Source organism: Pecten maximus, chromosome 17 (genome assembly GCF_902652985.1).
Source record: "Pecten maximus chromosome 17, xPecMax1.1, whole genome shotgun sequence".
Taxonomy (NCBI): Eukaryota; Metazoa; Mollusca; class Bivalvia; order Pectinida; family Pectinidae; genus Pecten; species Pecten maximus.
In genome coordinates this window covers 4963528-4986552 of record NC_047031.1, presented here as the reverse complement: position 1 = coordinate 4986552, position 23025 = coordinate 4963528, and the positions used below count along the sequence as shown (strand labels likewise).

General features: G+C 40.8%; 1 protein-coding gene across 1 annotated transcript in view; it reads left to right on the top strand.

The window, feature by feature from the left end:
• The first annotated feature begins 586 nt into the window (after positions 1-586).
• LOC117315427 overlaps positions 587-23025 on the top strand; it is a 60217-nt gene continuing 37778 nt past the window's right edge. The window contains 2 exon segments of the mRNA XM_033869612.1: positions 587-792; positions 6221-6331. Of these exon segments, the coding sequence (XP_033725503.1) occupies positions 6284-6331 (48 nt within the window). The 5' untranslated portion in view covers positions 587-792; positions 6221-6283.

Genomic DNA, 23025 nt, shown 5'->3' with positions numbered 1-23025 from the left:
AAATATATATTCAAGAATTAATTTTGAGTAATTTTCTTGAAGAGTATCACCACCTGATTGCAAAGCAGCAAATATCAGAACAAGTTTATCATTTAAATCAGAGACATAATAATTATATACTCTGTTTAAATTGTTTTTTTTGTGAATTTTTGAAATATGGAAATTTTGATCATCAAAACACCACTTCTCCGAAAAATCAACAAAAAGCGTACACTATCAATATAGTAACATATAGTTTTGATAGATCCGACTCCAGACGTATCCCAAATACACGTGTACCACATACGCCGATACAAGACGTGCTATTATTTACATGTACATTGTATGTGTGTAGCGCGCGCTGTATATATACATACTACTTCTCGTCCGAACCACGTGACCGGTTATATCGATCCGTTATATTGATCTGAACTCACAATGTCGGCGCTTCACAGAAATTCCCTTCGGGAGCCCCACACGCTGAATGCAACACGATCAGCATCCAAAACAAAATCTATTTATAGACAATTTTCCAAGCCTCGATATTTATGAATTTAAACGGGAAGCCCAAAAAAAATAATTTAGAATTTACAGAAACCACAAGACAAATTGTGTTGATGAAACTAATGTTTAGCATGGCGCGACACAAAATATTGATCGCCATACATTATCATTGATTATGCTAAACACTACCGCTCGCAATGGCGTAAATCGACCAAGCCAAGATGGAGTCACATTGCGGAGGTATTTGTAGGATTAAACCGTGACCAAGGAATTTATACAACACGAAAATGTAGAGAAACACTAAATTACGTGAGTATCCGGTCGGGCGGGCGGGGATGACCCTTGGGGGCCGGACTGACGGGGGCGGGAGGCGTGTATGACGACAGATTCGCGAGATGTCGGATAACCATCTTGTTTAGAAAGTGAATCGCGATCAACCACATTGACAGCACACACACTGTATTACAATGTATTATTGTACACGTATTGTACTGTATGTATGATGGAATACATAATTAAGGTAATGTAAATCTAAAGGAGTTTTATCATGGTATTGACGATTGTTATAGAACCAGTTCATTGTCACAGATCAGAGACCTATATAGGTCTCTGCACAGATTGAATATAAAATTATATATTTCATACATTTATATAGTGATTATGATCATTTCATCATGATTTACAGCATTTTAAATGTGCATACACAATATATATATTGATATGTATTTATAAAAAAATGTGTTATATAATGATTATAAATACATTATAATTTTGACATATAAATGTGAAACAAATGTGAAACAGGAAAACGAGCCGTGCATGCATGTGCCTTCAATGAAGATTGAACCCACGACCCTTGGCATACTGGTCGGTTGCTTTACTGACAAAAGGGAAACTCCCTCTTGTGCAAAATCCTCCGTAGTTGAAGGGAAATTCCCCCTAGCGTGTATCTGGAGGGCGATATCACTACTATAGACTTTTTACAATCAAAACTTACAAATGTTTTCATTTAAATATTGTGAACTTAATTGTGACATTTACAAGTTGATTTCTAATAATGATTTAATTATCGTATCATTCCCCCATATCATGTGTTTTGATGTGACTGACATGATATTGTCACACGATTCAGGTTCTGCCAGCAGGGCCACGGTGGCCGAGTGGTTAAGGTGTCCCGAGTGGTTAAGGTGTCCCGACACTTTATCACTAGCCCTCCACCTCTGGGTTGCGAGTTCGAAACCTACGTGGGGCAGTTAACAGGTACTGACCATAGGCCGGTGGTTTTTTCTGCGGGTACTCCAACTTTCCTCCACCAAGAAAACCTGGCACCTCCTTAAATGACCCTGGCTGTTAATAGGACGTTAATTATAAAGAAAAACAAACCAAACCAAACTTTTCAGCTAAAAAGCAAAAAATCTATTATGTCAGAACGGAATTAAAAGTTTTTCACATATTTTCTCTTTGATATGATAAACAGATTATTGCACTTTGTCAAGGAATTATGGGACATATAAAAAATTTCGAATAAATTCAATATGTCATTATCCTTAGGATTATGTGCCATATTATTAAACTTATTTATAAATTCTATATCACAGTAACACTTGTGTAAAATCCTCTATTTTGATGATATTTGAGAAACAATGGGAAAATAAAATATTGAAATATGATTATAAATCTGAAAACTGTCAATGATAATATCTTATTTTTGTGATTAATAATCGAGTCTGGTGAAAAAGTTTTTTTTAAAGCCTGTCATTGAAAAAACTTTATATAAAAAACATGTACACATTATTTAAGAACATGTATTAAGAACATGTGTTTAAGAAGTTCTTGTAATTTAAAAATTCCATTAAATTCCATATTTGTGTCTTACGAGGTAAATGTACATTTCCTGAAAAGAAAAAAAAAATAATTCAGCATCATTGGTCTCCATGGGCAAGTTTTGGTTCATAAGTACTTACCCAAAGGTGAAAAATAGCAGTCAAATGAAACTGAATTAATAGTATCTTAAATTACTCTAAGGAAAAGGAAAATTTTGCAAATTTTTTTTGAAATATTATGTTTAATAAAGTTTCTAAAGATGCAGAATGTTGAAAACCGTTGGAAAGTTTAATTTACCGTCAACATCATGATCTTGTTTGGAAATATCCTAATTTCAATGTGCGATATATGAAGACAAACATGCCCGGTGATGGTTGATATACTATTACCAACCACCGTTGCCACTATCACCAACCACCATTTCCACTATTACCAACCACCGATGGGGCCGCGGTGGCCGAGTGGTTAAGGTGTCCCGACACTTTAACACTAGCCCTCCACCTCTGGGTTGCGAGTTTGAATCCCATGTGGGGCAGTTGCCAGGTACTGATCGTTGGCTCGTGGTTTTTCTCCGGGTACTCCAGCTTTCCTCCACCTCCAAAACCTGGCACTTCCTTAAATGACCCTGGCTGTTAATAGGATGTTAAACAAAATAAATCAAACCAAACCAACCACCATTGCCACTATTACCAACCATTTTCTCATTTAAAGTTTGACTCTATTGAAATCTGACTTCGTGAATCAACCCTATTCAAATCTGACTTCGTGAATTAACCCTCAGTGGCCGGTTGGTTAAGGTGTCCTGAAACTTCATAACTAGCCCTCCACCTCTGGGTTGCGAGTTCGAAACCCACATATTTTGAATGTGGATTTAGATTTCTCTTACCCTGAACAGGGATATCCACTGTTTTATCGGGATGATATATTTTGATCTCACCCTAGGGAAAAGAAAGCTACACATGCCCTTTTCACGTTCTCAACAATTGTATTTCGTCTAGTCAACAATACCATGACATCACGGCAACAGTACAATGATGTCACATTGACAATTCACGTCAACATTTCCTTGCATTGATGTAATGTCAATATTAGATACATAAGAGGGTGAACAGGGTAAGTTAAAAATAATCATTCACCCCCTGGACTGGAAGTGAGACAGGGGAATCTCAACCCTCGGGGAAGATTCTTAAGTTGCCAAACACGAGGCTTCCCCTCGGGTTGAGATTCCCCTGCCTCACCCCCAAGGGGGTGAAAGATTCTATTATTTCCCCTCTGTCTGTCTTGTACATATGTATATAACACCAAGTTTGTCAGCGCTGTAGTGGTTTCATTCCTTGAGGGTCAAAGCCACTGTTACCATATATTTAGCGAGGGTCGGTAGGGGGACATGTATTGCTCGTAATTCCTGGAGTATTTTAAGGTGTTCATTTCAATCTATAATTTTTGTTTATATTTTTCCGTCATTTTATTGACTGAGTTATTTTCATGGTTATTTTATCATTATGTTCGTCTATTCCCTGTTGTCTAGGGTGGCCGAGTGGTTAAGGTGTCCTGACACTTTATCACTAGCCATCCACCTCTGGGTTGCGAGTTCGAAACCTATCTGGAGCAGTTGCCAGGTACTGACTGTAGGCCGGTGGTTTTTCTCCGGGTACTCCGGCTTTCCACCACCTCCAAAACCTGGCACGTCCTTAAATGACCCTGGCTGTTAATAGGACGTTAAACCAAAACAAACAAACAAACCCTGTTGTCTATCTTGGCTAAAAGAAATGAAATTTTTTATTGATGTTCGCAGTGGACAATTTAGCACTATGAACGGTTTTAAATGAAGCCGGAAGAAGTTGTAATATTTGTCTGGCCACGAAAGTGTGTTTGAAAACACATTTGCCCACCCATATCTATTGCTGTTCAGTAAAATTACCAACAAATGTAATTTCATTGTCCTGTAATAAACCCATCCATATCTATTGCTGTACAGTAAAATGACCAAGAAATGTAATTTCATTGTCTTGTAATAAGCCCACCCATATCTATTGCTCAGAGTGGGGGGAGGGGGTTTCAGACTTGGAATTAATAATATTCGAGGAAACGTTATCATTTCAAGCATGGAAAATATATCCGAGACAAACAAAATTCTGCCAAATAGTCATTTCAAGAACCTTCACAATTTGCGGAGGCTGGGAAGTGCTTGTTTGACACAATGTAGATTTTATTGGTGTGTAGTTCTGGCCGAGTCTGACAGCACTAACATCAATACTACGGGATACAGCAGTAGGTAGCTTCATCACAGATATAGAGGTCTGCCAAGAAATATTGAATGTGACTCGTCAGCTGATGCAATTGGATTCATGCAAGTTTGATGGTGTCAAAGTGTTGGTTCTACCTGTACAGAGGATCCAATTCTTGTTGGAATACAAACAAGTTTCTTACCACTTATTAATGAGTAAGGTAATGATGTTTGTGTATCTGGAAAGACAGACCTTTGTGTAGAACTGGGGCAGTAAGGTTAGAGGATACACAGACTGCATGGGTTTGGTGGGGTACTCGGGTTAGAGGATACAGAGACTGCTGGGGTGTGGTAAGGCAGTAGGGATGAAGGATACACTGACTGCTAGGGTGAGGTGGGGCAGTAGGGTTAGAGGATACACTGGATGCTGGGGTGTGGTGGGGCAGTAGGGTTATAGGATACACAGACTGCTGGTTGTAGTGAGGCAGTAGGGTTAGAGGATACACAGACTGCTGGGTTGTAGTGAGGCAGTAGGGTTAGGGGATACACTGATGACTGCAGGGTTGTAGTGAGGCAGTAGGGTTAGGGGATACACTGATGACTGCTGGGTTGTAGTGAGGCAGTAGGGGGTTAGGGAGATAAGCGACTGATGACTGCTGGTGTAATGTAGTGAGGTGCAGTTAGGTGATTTAGAGGAATACACAGACTGCATGGGTTTGGTGAGGCAGTAGGGTTAGAGGATACACAGACTGCTGGGGTGTGGTGGGGCAGTAGGGTTAAAGGATACACAGACTGCTGGGGTGTGATGCGGCAGTGGGATTGGAAGATACACAGACTGCTTGGGTGTGGTGGGGTAGTAGGGTTAGAGGATACACTTTAGTTTAATAAAGTTTAATACCTTATTTATCCTCAAATAAGCCCCCTCCCAAAGTGTTGAAGTTTAGTACCGTATTTATCCTCAAATAAGCCCCCTACCCTAGTATTAGAGTTTAGTACCATATCTATCCTCAAACAAGCCCTTTCCTTATTGTTTGGGGAAAGCTTAGTTGTGAAAGACTTTGCTATTCTAAAATTCATGATTCTGGAAATAGATGAAGAGGGCTTGATTATCGGCAGGAGCTTATTTATGGATGAATATGGTGTGTGGGATAGTAATTGTCTGGGATGGAGTGACCTTGATGTGGGAATAGCTAGGGATTGTTGTCCATATAGTGATAGATCCAAAATAAACTCTTGTACAGTGATATTGGGATTGGGATTAAGGATTCATTTCTATCAAATCCCACAATTTCCAGTTGATATTATTGTCTCTGAAGACTCCTTTGTTTCCTGTAGAACAACTCTGTACACAACTACACACAAACTGGTATTGATCCCTGCACTTCAGTAGTAATGATAACTTGTGTATCTGCTTGTGCTTACGTCAAGATTTTGTTGGCATTTAGTTGTAATTGGAAATTTTGTTGACATTCATTTTCTGTTGACTTTCATTTTCGTTGACATTCATTTTTTTTGGCTTTCATGTTTTTGTTGACTTTCATTTTTGTTGACTTTCATTTTTGTTGACATTCATTTTCTGTTGTCTTCGTTTTCTTTGACATTCATTTTTGTTGACTTTCATTTTCGTTGACATTCATTTTTGTTGACTTTCATTTTCATTGATTTCAGTTTTTGTTGTTATTTCAGGTTGTGGTGGTTTCTCCTCCGCTCTGACAGCGTTTCTGTAGAGGAGCGCCACCTAGCGGGGATATGGATTACAACGATAATACAGAAGGAATTGACGTGATAACAAACCAGGTAAGGTTACTTTGATACTTGAGTCTGTAACTAAATTATATCACGGTGTCAGACGGGTTATTAGCTGAAAGATTATTTCTGTGACTGTGTCTGATGTAGGGGTGACCTGATATGGAATGTCTAGTGGGATATGGAAAAGGATGTTAGATAATTTCTGTGACTGTGTCTGATGTAGGAGTGACCTGATATGGAATGTCTAGTGGGATATGGAAAAGGATGTAAGATAATTTCTGTGACTGTGACTGATGTAGGGGTGACCTGATATGGAATGTCTAGTGGGATATGGAAAAGGATGTAAGATAATATCTGTGACTGATAAAGGCCTTAAGGGTGAACTGATATGAGTTGTCTGGCAGGATATGGAAAAGGTTAAATGATAATTTTTGTGACGGATACAGGGGTGACCTGATACAGGAGTGACCTGATACAGGGGTGACATGATACAGGGGTGACCTGATACAGTAGTGACCTGATACAGAGGTGACATGATACAGGGGTGACATGATACAGGGGTGACATGATACAGTAGTGACATGATACAGTAGTGACATGATACAGGGGTGACATGATACAGTAGTGACATGATACAGGGGTGACATGATACAGGGGTGACATGATACAGGAGTGACATGATACAGGAGTGACATGATACAGTAGTGACATGATACAGTAGTGACATGATACAGGGGTGACATGATACAGGAGTGACATGATACAGGAGTGACATGATACAGGGGTGACCTGATACAGGGGTGACCTGATACAGGGGTGACATGATACAGGAATGACATGATACAGGGGTGACCTGACACAGGGGTGACCTGACACAGGAGTGACATGATACAGGAGTGACCTGATACAGGAGTGACATGATACAGGGGTGACATGATACAGGGGTGACATGATACAGGAGTGACATGATACAGGGGTGACCTGATACAGGGGTGACCTGATACAGGGGTGACCTGATACAGGGGTGACATGATACAGGGGTGACATGATACAGGAGTGACATGATACAGGGGTGACATGATACAGGAGTGACATGATACAGGGGTGACATGATACAGGGGTGACCTGATACAGGAGTGACATGATACAGGGGTGACCTGATACAGGGGTGACATGATACAGGAGTGACATGATACAGGGGTGACCTGATACAGGGGTGACATGATACAGGAGTGACCTGATACAGGGGTGACCTGATTCAGGGGTGACCTGATACAGGAGTGACATGATACAGGAGTGACCTGTTACAGGGGTGACATGATACAGGGGTGACATGATAAGGAGTGACCAGATACAGGGGTGACATGATACAGGAGTGACATGATACAGGAGTGACCTGATACAGGGGTGACCTGATACAGGGGTGACCTGATACAGGGGTGACATGATACAGGAATGACCTGATACAGGGGTGACATGATACAGGGGTGACCTGATACAGGGGTGACATGATACAGGGGTGATACAGGGGTGACATGATACAGGGGTGACATGATACAGGGGTGACCTGATACAGGAGTGACCTGATACAGGGGTGACCTGATACAGGGGTGACCTGATACAGTAGTGACATGATACAGTAGTGACATGATACAGGGGTGACCTGATACAGGGGTGACATGATACAGTAGTGACACGATACAGGGGTGACCTGATACAGGAGTGACATGATACAGGGGTGACATGATACAGGGGTGACCTGATACAGGGGTGACATGATACAGGGGTGACCTGATACAGGAGTGACATGATACAGGGGTGACATGATACAGGGGTGACCTGATACAGGAGTGACATGATACAGTAGTGACATGATACAGGGGTGACCTGATACAGGGGTGACATGATACAGTAGTGACATGATACAGGAGTGACCTGATACAGGAGTGACCTGATACAGGGGTGACATGATACAGGAGTGACCTGATACAGGAGTGACATGATACAGGGGTGACATGATACAGGAGTGACCTGATACAGGGGTGACATGATACAGGGGTGACATGATACAGGGGTGATACAGGGGTGACATGATACAGGGGTGACATGATACAGGGGTGACCTGATACAGTAGTGACATGATACAGGGGTGACATGATACAGGGGTGACCTGATACAGGGGTGACCTGCTACAGGAGTGACATGATACAGGAATGACATGATACAGGGGTGATACAGGGGTGACATGATACAGGGGTGACATGATACAGGGGTGACATGATACAGGGGTGACATGATACAGGGGTGACCTGATACAGGAGTGACATGATACAGGAATGACATGATACAGGGGTGATACAGGGGTGACATGATACAGGAGTGACATGATACAGGGGTGACATGATACAGGGGTGATACAGGAGTGACATGATACAGGAGTGACCTGATACAGGGGTGACATGATACAGGGGTGACCTGATACAGGGGTGACATGATACAGGGGTGACATGATACAGGGATGACATGATACAGGGGTGACATGATACAGGGGTGACATGATACAGGGGTGACATGATACAGGGATGACATGATACAGGGGTGACATGATACAGGGGTGACATGATACAGGGGTGACCTGATACAGGAGTGACATGATACAGGAGTGACATGATACAGGGGTGACCTGATACAGGATTGACATGATACAGGAGTGACATGATACAGGGGTGACATAATACAGGGGTGACATGATACAGGGGTGACCTGATGCAGGAGTGACATGATACAGGAGTGACATTATACAGGGGTCACATGATACAGGGGTGACCTGATACAGGAGTGACATGATACAGGGGTGACCTGATACAGGGGTGACCTGATACAGGAGTGACCTGATACAGGAGTGACATGATACAGGGGTGACATGATACAGGGGTGACCTGATACAGGGGTGACATGATACAGGAGTGACATGATACAGGAGTGACATGATACAGGGGTGACCTGATACAGGGGTGACCTGATACAGGAGTGACATGATACAGGAGTGACCTGATACAGGGGTGACATGATACAGGTGTGACCTGATACAGGGGTGACATGATACAGGGGTGACATGATACAGGGGTGACCTGATACAGGAGTGACCTGATACATTGGTGACCTGATACAGGGGTGACATGATACAGGAGTGACCTGATACAGGAGTGACCTGATACAGGAGTGACATGATACAGGGGTGACCTGATACAGGGGTGACATGATACAGGAGTGACCTGATACAGGGGTGACCTGATACAGGGGTGACATGATACAGGGGTGACATGATACAGGGGTGACATGATACAGGGGTGACATGATACAGGAGTGACATGATACAGGGGTGACCTGATACAGGAGTGACCTGATACAGGGGTGACCTGATACAGGAGTGACATGATACAGGAGTGACCTGATACAGGAGTGACCTGATACAGGAGTGACATGATACAGGGGTGACATGATACAGGGGTGACCTGATACAGGAGTGACCTGATACAGGGGTGACATGATACAGGAGTGACCTGATACAGTAGTGACATGATACAGGGGTGACATGATACAGGAGTGACCTGATACAGGGGTGACATGATACAGGGGTGACCTGATACAGGAGTGACATGATACAGGAGTGACATGATACAGGGGTGACATGATACAGGAGTGACATGATACAGGGGTGACCTGATACAGGGGTGACCTGATACACGGGTGACATGATACAGGAGTGACATGATACAGGGGTGACCTGATACAGGGGTGACATGATACAGGGGTGACCTGATACAGGAGTGACATGATACAGTAGTGACATGATACAGGGGTGACATGATACAGGGGTGACATAATACAGGGGTGACATGATACAGGAGTGACCTGATACAGGGGTGACATGATACAGGAGTGACATGATACAGGGGTGACATGATACAGGGGTGACATGATACAGGGGTGACCTGATACAGGGGTGACCTGATACAGGGGTGACATGATACAGGAGTGACCTGATACAGGGGTGACATGATACAGGAGTGACATGATACAGGAGTGACCTGATACAGGGGTGACCTGATACAGGGGTGACATGATACAGGGGTGACCTGATACAGGGGTGACATGATACAGGGGTGACATGATACAGGGGTGACATGATACAGGGGTGACCTGATACAGGAGTGACATGATACAGGGGTGACCTGATACAGGGTTGACATGATACAGGGGTGATACAGGAATGATATGTTACATGAGTGACCTGATATGTACACCTTATGCAGACTTTTACACAATGAAGTCACTAATAGAATTGAATTACTAATTTTGTTGGGCCTATTTTTGTCCTTATAAAAATAAAATTGTAGATTTTTTTTCAAAATTTTGATAATCATATTGATTTGTTGGGCCAATAACACAACAACATACACAAAAACTAGCCTGGATCCATGAAATTTAGTGTTTAAAATGTCTGCATGGTTGGTCCACTTGTCAGGCTAACATCCTGTCCTGGTGATAGCCAGAGGGGCAATGGTACTGGCCCCTCAACAGAAAATCCACTACAGCACTAACAAATCATGTGACATAGATCCTCCACTGTCATTGGTCAGGTCTACTGATTAACCTGATCACCCCCTATAGCCACGATAGACTAGACTGTTATTGATCCGGCATTCTTAAGGATCTGTCCATTGTGTGAAACAGGGGTGTTAAGATGTCATAACACTGTAATATGAAGACCAAACAAACCCATTGATTTTCTGGGTTTTCTGCATCTGAGCTTCAAATTATTCTCTGCTTCTGTTTCTGATGTAAGCTCAGGGCTGGAACTGCATTTGCAGCCATGATAAGGCGTATCAATATATTGACTTGAAAACATTGTATTGCCTCTGTTTTTCTAGGGACAATCTTCAAATAGTGACCACTCTATAAATTTGTTTTTGTATTGTTTAACATCCTATCAACAGTTATGGTAATTAAGGAGGAATAGTGTTCCAGTTATAAGGTGACATCATACTTGTCAGCATCTGAAACCTCCAATGAGGGAAATCTCCCTCATTCCACATCCCCCCCCCCCCCCCCTCCCACACACACACACAAAAAAAAATAAAATTGTGGTGCTTTTTATTATATGTGTTAATTTTCTCAGGTCATTAATAAGAAGATGCATGAATTGATATTAAAATTTAATAAGTTGAAAAAATGACTGATATTCTGTTACCCCATAATCCAGACACTGAGACAGTGAGTCAGAATCTCTTATTATTAAGTATATTCATATTTCAGTTTCCCCTGGAACCCCAGTTTTCTCCAATAATTTATTTCTTTAACAATTGATTATATTCATAATGAAAAATATAAATACAAATTAAAACTGCATGCTGATATAAAAATTTAAGAGTTGATTAACTTGTTTGGATTCTGGTTAAATACACATTTTTTTTCCTTTCACGTTTCTTTTTCTATATCATATGGCAAAGAAAATTGATATACATATGTGGGATGTTAAATTATCAGGGATAATGAATTCTTAGGAAAATAAAAACAGTTTAGTAAAATGTGATTAATATGGTTATAAACTAGAGTGTGTCATCTAGAGATGCTAGATTATAGATTTTGAATATCAGTGTTGGTTTTGTAAATAATGAAATCTTAAGATGATTGAGAAACACAGTACTGGGGATTCAGAGGTCAACCTGTAGATTGATAGCTATAGGTGGCCTTAGGGGGTGACTTCTCTGAGGTTCAGATGGATTCAGAGGTCAACCTGTGGACTGGCAGGTGGCCTTAGGGGGTGACTCTTCTGAGGTTCAGAGAATCATTATATGTATATCAGAAGTATGTGCGAATATGGCATAAAAGAGAGAAAAAAATAAGGAGAAAAGAGAGAGAAAAGGAAGAACAGGAAGAAAAGAGAGAGAAAAGGAAGAACATTAAGAACAGATAGAGAGATAAAAAGAACAGAGCTATAATATAAGAGATACAGAAATAGAGAGGAGACTTGAAAGGAGAACATTGTGTAAATTGGATATGTATGTTTGGATGATTAGAAAGTAAAGAAGAAAAACATGAAATAGGAATTGGACTTGTTGAAACATGCGCTAAAACAATTTCTATTATAAATGTTAATGTTGTAATAACAAAGCTTGGTTGTAGTACAAACACCACTTGAGAAATGCTTTGTCTATGTTTATAGATGAAATACCAAAAATAAATGAAGAATTAGATAGGAAAAATGATTTTAATAAATAAAATAAAATAAAAATAATTGTCACTAAAATGTATTACATGTAAAATATTTGATACCTTACAACGAAATGTTATAAAATCACTAATTACTAAACTTATACCTGTTATAGAGAAGAATTTTTAGGAAAACATGATATTAACAGAAACATGACATTAACCAACATGATAATAAACATTGTGATATTAAGCAGTACAACATTTTTTGTGGTATTTGATAGAGTGAATAACGTGAATAATAACTGGGTGATATTAATTGAATCCCTTAAATTATATCAAGTGTTGATGTGAATAGACTTAGGTAATAATATCACAGCCAGTGTATAATTTGACAGTGATTTGATTACTCTAGTCACAATCATCAAATTAAGGGTTAATATTTAAGTTCTTAGTTATTGCTGGTAAAACTGGCTCTGAAGCTGTCAACAATAACAGGCCATTGTTACAGCATCACAATACAATATTGATTTATGTATTATAGTTTCATAAAACACCATATATATTCATCCCATGTTAGACAAACCAGATTTAGCTCTTTATAAAGTCAGGTGTGGGCATAATTTTGACTTGATACTGAAATTATAGTTGTTAGTTCTATTGAATCCGAGACCCAAGATTCATGACCCAGGCCTCACCAAGAGCAAAGACTTGTAATGTCCTTCTCAGGACTAAAGACCCCCTCCCCCAGACCCCCTCCCCAGACCAAAGACCTCAGACACCCTCCCCCAGACCCCCTCCCCCAGACCCCCTCCCCCAGACACCCTCCCCCAGACACCCTCCCCAAGACCCCCTCCTCCAGACACCCTCCTCCAGACACTCTCCCCCAGACACCCTCCCCCAGACACCCTCCCCAGACACCCTTCCCATAGACATCCTCCCCCAGACATCCTCCCCCAGACACCTTCCCCCAGACACCCTCCCCCAGACACCCTCCCCCAGACACCCTCCTCCAGACACCCTCCCCCAGACACCCTCCCCCAGACATCCTCTCCAAGACACCCTCCCCCAGACACCCTCCCCCAGACACCCTCCTCCCAGACACCCTCCCCCAGACATCCTCTCCAAGACACCCTCCCCCAGACACCCTCCCCCCAGACACCCTCCCCCAGACATCCTCTCCAAGACACCCTCCCCCAGACACCCTCCCCCAGACACCCTCCCCCAGACATCCTCTCCAAGACACCCTCCCCCAGACACCCTCCCCAGACACCCTCCCCCAGACACCCTCCCCCAGACACCCTCCTCCAGACACCCTCCCCCAGACACCCTCCCCAGACACCCTCCTCCAGACACCCTCCCCCAGACACCCTCCGCAAGACATCCTCTCCAAGACACCCTCCCCCAGACACCCTCCCCCAGACACCCTCCTCCAGACACCCTCCCCCAGACATCCTCTCCAAGACACCCTCCCCCAGACACCCTCCCCCAGACACCCTCCCCCAGACATCCTCTCCAAGACACCCTCCCCCAGACACCCTCCCCAGACCCAAGACCTCAGACACCCTCCCCAGACCCAAGACCTCAGACACCCTCCCCCAGACACCCTCCCCCAGACACCCTCCCCCAGACACCCTCCCCAGACACCCTCCCCAGACCCAAGACCTCAGACACCCTCCCCAGACCCAAGACCTCAGACACCCTCCCCCAGACACCCTCCCCCAGACACCCTCCCCAAAACACCCTCCCCAGACCCAAGACCTCAGACACCCTCCCCCAGACACCCTCCCCAGACAACCTCCCCCAGACATCCTCCCCAGACACCCTCCCCAGACCCAAGACCTCAGACACCCTCCCCAGACCCAAGACCTCAGACACCCTCCCCAGACCCAAGACCTCAGACACCCTCCCCCAGACACCCTCCCCCAACACCCTCCCCTAGACCCAAGACCTCAGACAATCTCCCCAAGACCCATGACACCCTTCATGAGACCTCAGATCTGTGGCACCTTCCCCGAGACCCCAAACCCCAGACACCCTCCGGCTCCCTCTAATCAAAACAGTTATTTATTTTAAATATTGATTTTCTTGTGTGTTGTCTTTCTACCTTGAGTGGCTCACCTTGCTAATCAATATTATGATTTATTTAAGCTATTTAGTGGTCTAGTGACATGGTATCAATGTTTCAGATGTGACTGTTCCTTTGTAATTCATCCTGTTACCCCCATGAATTTGAAATAGACTAGCACAGATAATAAATTGAAGCTTCCACTCTCAGGTTTTAAGGGATGAGAGGAACAGATCAACATCATCAATAATGTACATATTTCTCTAAAGCATTGTTAGTTTCACACATGTGAGTTCTAAATTTACAAAAAGTTTTTATTTTCTAACATCAGTGGATCTATACATGCAGACTGTGAATATATTTGAATTTTAGAAGTAGTCAGAAATGTAACATTGATAGTGACTTTGTGTAAAATAATCTGAATTAAATATGTTATTTATTTATGTTTAGGATTCATGATTCAACAATATAAATTGCCTGGTAACCTAGGATTCAACAATATACATTAACCTCACTTAATTCATGATTCAACAATATACATTTACCTGCATGGTAACTCAGGATTCAACATACATAATCTGGTAATTCATGATTCAACAATATAAATTGCCTGGTAATTCAAGATTCAACAATATACATTTACCTGGTAATTCAAGATTCAACAATATACATTTAGCTGGTAATTCAAGATTCAACAATATACATTTACCTGGTAATTCAAGATTCAACAATATACATTTACCTGGTAATTCATGATTCAACAATATACATTTACCTGGTAATTCATGATTCAACAATATACATTTACCTGGTAATTCATGATTCAACAATATACATTTACCTGGTAATTCAAGATTCAACAATATACATTTACCTGGTAATTCATGATTCAACAATATACATTTACCTGGTAACTCAGGAATTGGATATGTGTATATTAATAACTGAAAATATTTGGCGACATTGGAGTGAAATCAACTAAATTAACTTGAAATGATCGACTTAAGTATTATAAAAAAAAATCTGCCAACTTTATTTTTGTAGGGTATGGACAATTTCAACAAAAAATGTACTTAAATTAAATTTAAATGTATTGAATTGTAGGGTATGAATGATATATAAAAAAGTCACAAAATTTGTATTTGTAGAGTATGGACAATAAAAAAATTCACTAAAATTAATTGTAGAATATGAACGATATAAGAAAAATCCACAAAATTTATATTTGTAGATTGTGGATGATAAAGAAAAAAGAAAATACAATAAATTTGTTTTTGTAGCGTGTATTGGACAATATAAAATAATCCACTTAATTTGTATTTGTGGAATTTATTAAAAAATGTTGGATTCCTAACTGAAACTGCATATAACCTTGAATGAAATTTAAAATCGATTTCTTGCCTGGAATTAAAAAAAAAGTAGAATTTTTATAGGTACACTGTAATTTGAAAATGATGTTTTGATACATCAATTGAGTTTGTAATTTGGTTAAGTTGACAAGGCTTTGAGCCTGTGACCTAAGTGTTAGGTTGTCTATAAAACATAACAGCTTGACTCAGTGTTGCATTAACTGAAACTCGTAGCATCGTTAGCTGACACATAACCTGCTACTGCCCCCTGGTGGTACAATCCTGAAGTTCATTACTTTTCTTGGTGAAACCTCGTTTGACATAGAAGACAATTGAACTGTTTTACTTGATGGTTTTTGGATTACATTTCTTGGAATATTTTGCTGTGAGAGAAAAGATGATAAAACATTTAAAGTTTGTGAGCTAGTAGGGATTCCGTGTGACATGTAGGTTGGTTAGAGGCAATGCTGTACTTTCAATATCCAGGGATTTAATTGGATTTCCACATAACCAGTATGCATAAATGTCTTCCAGTTTTCAGAATGTAGTTGAAACATTTTGTATCTACAAAATACCGAGTGATTATGTAAAATATTGGAACATGTGTTGTAAACCTGTGTGTTTCTATTGGAAATGTGACAAATCATTTGACCTAAAAAAAGGGGTCGAAGGTCATCAAATGCTCATAAATAGATTCACAGAGAAAATGACGAGATCTGTCAAAATTGGTAAGTTAAATATAGATCTATATATCTATGTAATTGTCAGATTATCTGTCATCTGTGTTAAATGATAACTGTTTTTATCATTAACCAACTGTTTATAACTACCACCTGTTTATAACTACCACCTGTTTATAACTACCACCTGTTTATATCTACCACCTGTTTATAACTACCACCTGTTTATAACTACCACCTGTTTATATCTACCACCTGTTTATAACTACCACCTGTTTATAACTACCACCTGTTTATATCTACCACCTGTTTATAACTACCACCTGTTTATAACTACCACCTGTCTATATCTACCACCTGTTTATAACTACCACCTGTTTATAACTTTAACCATCTGTCTATAACTTTAACCATCTGTCTATAACTACCATCTGTCTATATCTACTACCTGTCTATAACTAATACCTGTCTATAACTACCACCTGTCTATAACTGCCACCTGTCTATAACTTCCACCTGCCTATAACTACCACCTGTCTATAATTACCACCTGTCTATAACTACTACCTGTCTATAACTACCACCTGTCTATTACTACTACCTGTCTATATCTACTACCTGTCTATATCTACCACCTGTCTATAACTACCACCTGTCTATAACTACCATCAGTCTATAACTACCACCTGTCAATAACTACCATCAGTCTATAACTACCACCTGTCAATAACTACCACCTGTCTATAACTACCACCTGTATACAACTACCACCTGTCTATAACTACCACCTGTATACAACTACCACCTGTCTATATCTACCACCTGTCTATTACTACTACCTGTCAATAACTACCACCTGTCAATAACTACCACCTGTCTATAACTACCACCTGTCTATAACTAACACCTGTCTATAATTACCACTTGTCTATAACTGCCACCTGTCTATAACTGCCACCTGCCTATAACTACCACCTGTCTATAACTACCACCTATCTATAACTACCACCTGTCTATATCTACCACCTGTCTATAACTACCACCTGTCAATAACTACCACCTGTCTATAACTAACACCTGTCTATAATTACCACCTGTCTATAACTACCACCTGTCTATGACTGCTATCTAGCTATCTGCCTCAACATGTATTCTGGAGCTGTCATCATGATCACCAACAGATATATAATGACTAATCGGGGAGTCATCAGTATTGATCAAAATAAGGTCACTGGAAGGTTTCTTTATTTTATAGCTGCAGGGAGCTTGAGAGTATGAAGCTTAGGTCACCATTTGTTGGGAATCCTAATAATTAGAGAGAGATCAGAGGTAGGGGGCGCCACCTTTGGGGAATCCCTATGGTTAGAGAGTGTTTAAAGCTAGGCTGTGCCATGTGTGGGGAATATTTTTAATTAATCCTTATGGTTAGAGGGTTCAAAGTTAGGTTGGACCATATATAGGGAATCCCTTTGGAAGGATGGGTAAATCTAGAGGATGCCCTGTATAGGGAATCCCTATGGATAGAGAGGGTAAATCTAGAGGATGCCATGTATAGGGAATCTCTATGGATAGAGAGGGTAAATCTAGAGGGTGCCCTGTATAGGGAATCTCTATGGATAAAGAGGGTAAATCTAGAGGGTGCCATGTATAGGGAATCTCTATGGATAAAGAGGGTAAATCTAGAGGATGCCATGTATAGGGAATCTCTATGGATAGAGAGGGTAAATCTAGAGGGTGCCATGTATAGGGAATCCCTATGGATAGAGAGGGTAAATCTAAAGGGTGCCCTGTATAGGGAATTTCTATGGATAGAGAGGGTAAATCTAAAGGGTGCCCTGTATAGGGAATCTCTATGGATAGAGAGGGTAAATCTAGAGGGTGCCCTGTATAGGGAATCTCTATGGATAGAGAGGGTAAATCTAGAGGAGGTTCCATGTATAGGGAATCCCTATGGAAAGAGTGGGTAAATCTAGAGGATGCCATGTATAGGGAATCTCTATGGACAGAGAGGGTAAATCTAGAGGGTGCCCTGTATAGGGAATCTCTATGGATAGAGAGGGTAAATCTAGAGGAGGTTCCATGTATAGGGAATCCCTTTGGATAGAGAGGGTAAATCTAGAGGAGGTTCCATGTGTAGGGAATCCCTTTGGATAGAGAGGGTAAATTTAGAGCAGGTTCCATCTATAGGGAATCCCTATGGATAGAGAGGGTAAATCTAGAGGATGACATGTATAGGGATTCCCCTGTAGTTAGAAACCGTTCTAAGCTAAAGGGCATCATGTGTATGGAATCCCTTAGGGGATGAGAGTGTACACAGCTAGGGGGCGCCACATGGTATGTTCGTCATAATGACTATAGTCATACAGGCCTCAGACCACAATTAATTTCCCTCTTTGTTCTACCGAAGAAAAATCGAGATTGAAATATTTCAGAAGTTTGCAAAAAATCTGGTTTTTACATCACGTGTAGAACTATTCAAGCTGAACATACAGTGAGCTGGAAAGTACCCCATGACCGGCATTTAACAAAGATATTTATATTTAAGTGTAACCACCCTACTGTATTGTAGGAAAATCCGGAAAATCACCAAATATTACTCCTCAAGCCTTATAACTCCCCGTGTCCTGCCTCACAAACAAACATCGAAATGGTGTCAAAACAAAATTCTGCCACTAGATTAAATATTGCACTATAAATCTATGCTAAAATTATGTCCATATCTGTAACAGCTAAGTCAGGATAAAATATTTAGCAACAGTCCTGAAATTTCAATATGTACTACATTCGTGTACAACGACCCGGAAGTATAATTGTGGTCTGAGGCCTGTATATAATATGTAGGGTAATCCTAGTATTTGCCTATATAGGGTAAAGCTATAGGGGGAGGCAGATGTAGTCAATCCCAATAACTTTCTAGATTGGAGAAATCAAAATTCTTAGTTAAGGGGTACTGTCACTTGGAACAATTATTCCTTTACTTTAGGAGAGCTCTAAAAATTTAGGGTACAAGCAATGGAAAGCTAAATATAAAAACAAGTATATAACAAAACTGAGCCGTTCTAATCAGTGATTTATAGAATAACTGCTATTTATCTTCAGCAATCTCGCATTCTAGGTTTTGAAACAAAATATAAGGGGCCACTGTGGCTGGGTGGTTAAGGTGTCCTGACAATTTCTCACTAGCCCTCCATCTATGGGTTGCAAGTTCGAAACCTACGTTGGGAAGTTGCCAGGTACTGACCGTAGGCCAGTGGTTTTTCTCTGTGTACTCCGGCTTTCCTCCACCTCCAAAACCTGGCACATCCTTATATAATTAATGACTGTCGATTAAAATGGCTGTTGATAGGATGTTAAAAAGTAAATAAATTAAACCAAATTTGAAATGAATATGGCTGTGGTCATATCACTATAAAGACTATACATGTTTTGAATGTGGAGATGGCGACTCGATCTACATGTACATGTCTGGTGAAGTTTTGACATTTTCGCTTCAGCAGCTCTCGGGAAGCTGATCCATGTAGAACAATGCAGTGAACTGTTTAACAATGGATTTACTGTACCATTGTTCTCTATCTGTATGAGAACTAATCTCGAAAATATGTGCAATTGATTTTGTTGTTGTTGGAAGAAGCATAGAATTAGTCTTGGGCCTCTGCCCGAGGTGCTTTCATAAAGGTTTATATATTTTGTGAATTTTGTAATGATGAAAAAAAAAATTCTTACATCATTAACATACCATTTTCATCAAAGTTAGCATAAGGGGAAATAGACTCTAAACTCGGGTAAAGGATATATGGGATTATGTATGTCTGCTTCAGAGGAGAGAGAGAAAGATGCACTGTTGTCTATTGAAGGGGGATGAAATAGGCATTAGCATAGTCCATTACCGTAATCAGGCTGCAAAAAGTCCTGTTGGCAATAATTAGGGGTGGGCTTTTTTTATAAGAAAAGAAATTATGACCCTTTGGTAATTTTTACTGAAATATGTAAGGGTGAAACCATTTGATAGACATAGCTGGGCTTATTACCAGGCTACGTAGCTCACCAGGGCTTATTACCAGGCTACGTAGCTCACCAGGGCTTATTACCAGGCTACATAGCTCACCAGGGCTTATTACCAGGAGTGGAGCCTACTGCTGGAAGGTAGTCAGTGGAAAAAATGTAATACAGTGTGATACTGATACAGTGTGGTACTGATACAGTGTGGTACTGATACAGTGTGATACTGATACAGTGTGGTACTGATACAGTGTGGTACAGTGTGATACTGATACAGTGTGATTCTGATACAGTGTGGTACTGATACAGTGTGGTACAGTGTGATACTGATACAGTGTGGTACTGATACAGTTTGGTACTGATACAGTGTGGTACTGATACAGTGTGGTACTGATACAGTGTGGTACTGATACAGTGTGGTACTGATACAGTGTGGTACAGTGTGATCCTGATACAGTGTGGTACTGATACAGTGTAGTACTGATACAATGTGATACTGATACAGTGTGGTACAGTGTTATACTGATACAGTGTGATACAGTATGGTACTGATACAGTGTGATACTGATACAGTGTGGTACTGATACAGTGTGGTACTGATACAGTGTGATACTGATACAGTGTGATACAGTGTGATACTGATACAGCGTAATACAGTGTGGTACTGATACAGTGTGATACTGATACAGTGTGATACTGATACAGTGTGGTACTGATACAGTGTGGTACTGATACAGTGTGGTACTGATTCAGTGTGATACTGATACAGTGTGATACAGTGTGATACTGATACAGTGTGATACTGATACAGTGTGATACTGATACAGTGTGGTACTGATACAGTGTGGTACTGATACAGTGTGGTACTGATACAGTGTGGTACTGATACAGTGTGATACAGTGTGATACTGATACAGTGTGGTACTGATACAGTGTGATACAGTGTGGTACTGATACAGTGTGGTACAGTGTGATACTGATACAGTGTGATACTGATACAGTGTGGTACTGATACAGTGTGGTACTGATACAGTGTGGTACTGATACAGTGTGGTACTGATACAGTGTGGTACTGATACAGTGTGGTACTAATACAGTGTTATACTGATTCAGTGTGGTACTGATACAGTGTGATACTGATACAGTTTGATACTGATACAGTGTGGTACTGATACAGTGTGATACTGATACAGTGTGATACTGATACAGTGTGATACTGATACAGTGTGATACTGATACAGTGTGATACAGTATGGTACTGATACAGTGTGGTACTGATACAGTGTGATACTGATACAGTGTGATACTGATACAGTGTGATACTGATACAGTGTGGTACTGATACAGTGTGATACTGATACAGTGTGGTACTGATACAGTGTGGTACTGATACAGTGTGATACAGTGTGATACTGATACAGTGTGATACAGTGTGATACTGATACAGTGTGATACTGATACAGTGTGGTACTGATACAGTGTGATACTGATACAGTGTGGTACTGATACAGTGTGATACTGATACAGTGTGGTACTGATACAGTGTGATACAGTGTGGTACTGATACAGTGTGATACTGATACAGTGTGATACTGATACAGTGTGATACTGATACAGTGTGGTACTGATACAGTGTGATACTGATACAGTGTGGTACTGATACAGTGTGATACTGATACAGTGTGGTACTGATACAGTGTGATACAGTGTGATACTGATACAGTGTGTAACTGATACAGTGTGGTACTGATACAGTGTGATACAATGTGGTACTGATACAGTGTGGTACTGATACAGTGTGATACTGGTACAGTGTGGTACTGATACAGTGTGATATTGATACAGTGTGGTACAGTGTGGTACTGATACAGTGTGGTACTGATACAGTGTGGTACTGATACAGTGTGGTACTGATACAGTGTGATACAGTGTGATACTGATACAGTGTGATACAGTGTGGTACTGATACAGTGTGATACTGATACAGTGTGGTACTGATACAGTGTGGTACTGATACAGTGTGGTACTGATACAGTGTGATACTGATACAGTGTGGTACTGATACAGTGTGGTACTGATACAGTGTGATACAGTGTGATACTGATACAGTGTGATACAGTGTGGTACTGATACAGTGTGGTACTGATACAGTGTGGTACTGATACAGTGTGGTACTGATACAGTGTGGTACTGAGACAGTGTGATACTGATACAGTGTGGTACTGATACAGTGTGATACAGTGTGTAACTGATACAGTGTGGTACTGATACAGTGTGATACAGTATGGTACTGATACAGTGTGGTACTGATACAGTGTGGTACTGAGACAGTGTGATACTGATACAGTGTGATACAGTGTGATACTGATACAGCGTAATACAGTGTGGTACTGATACAGTGTGATACTGATACAGTGTGATACTGATACA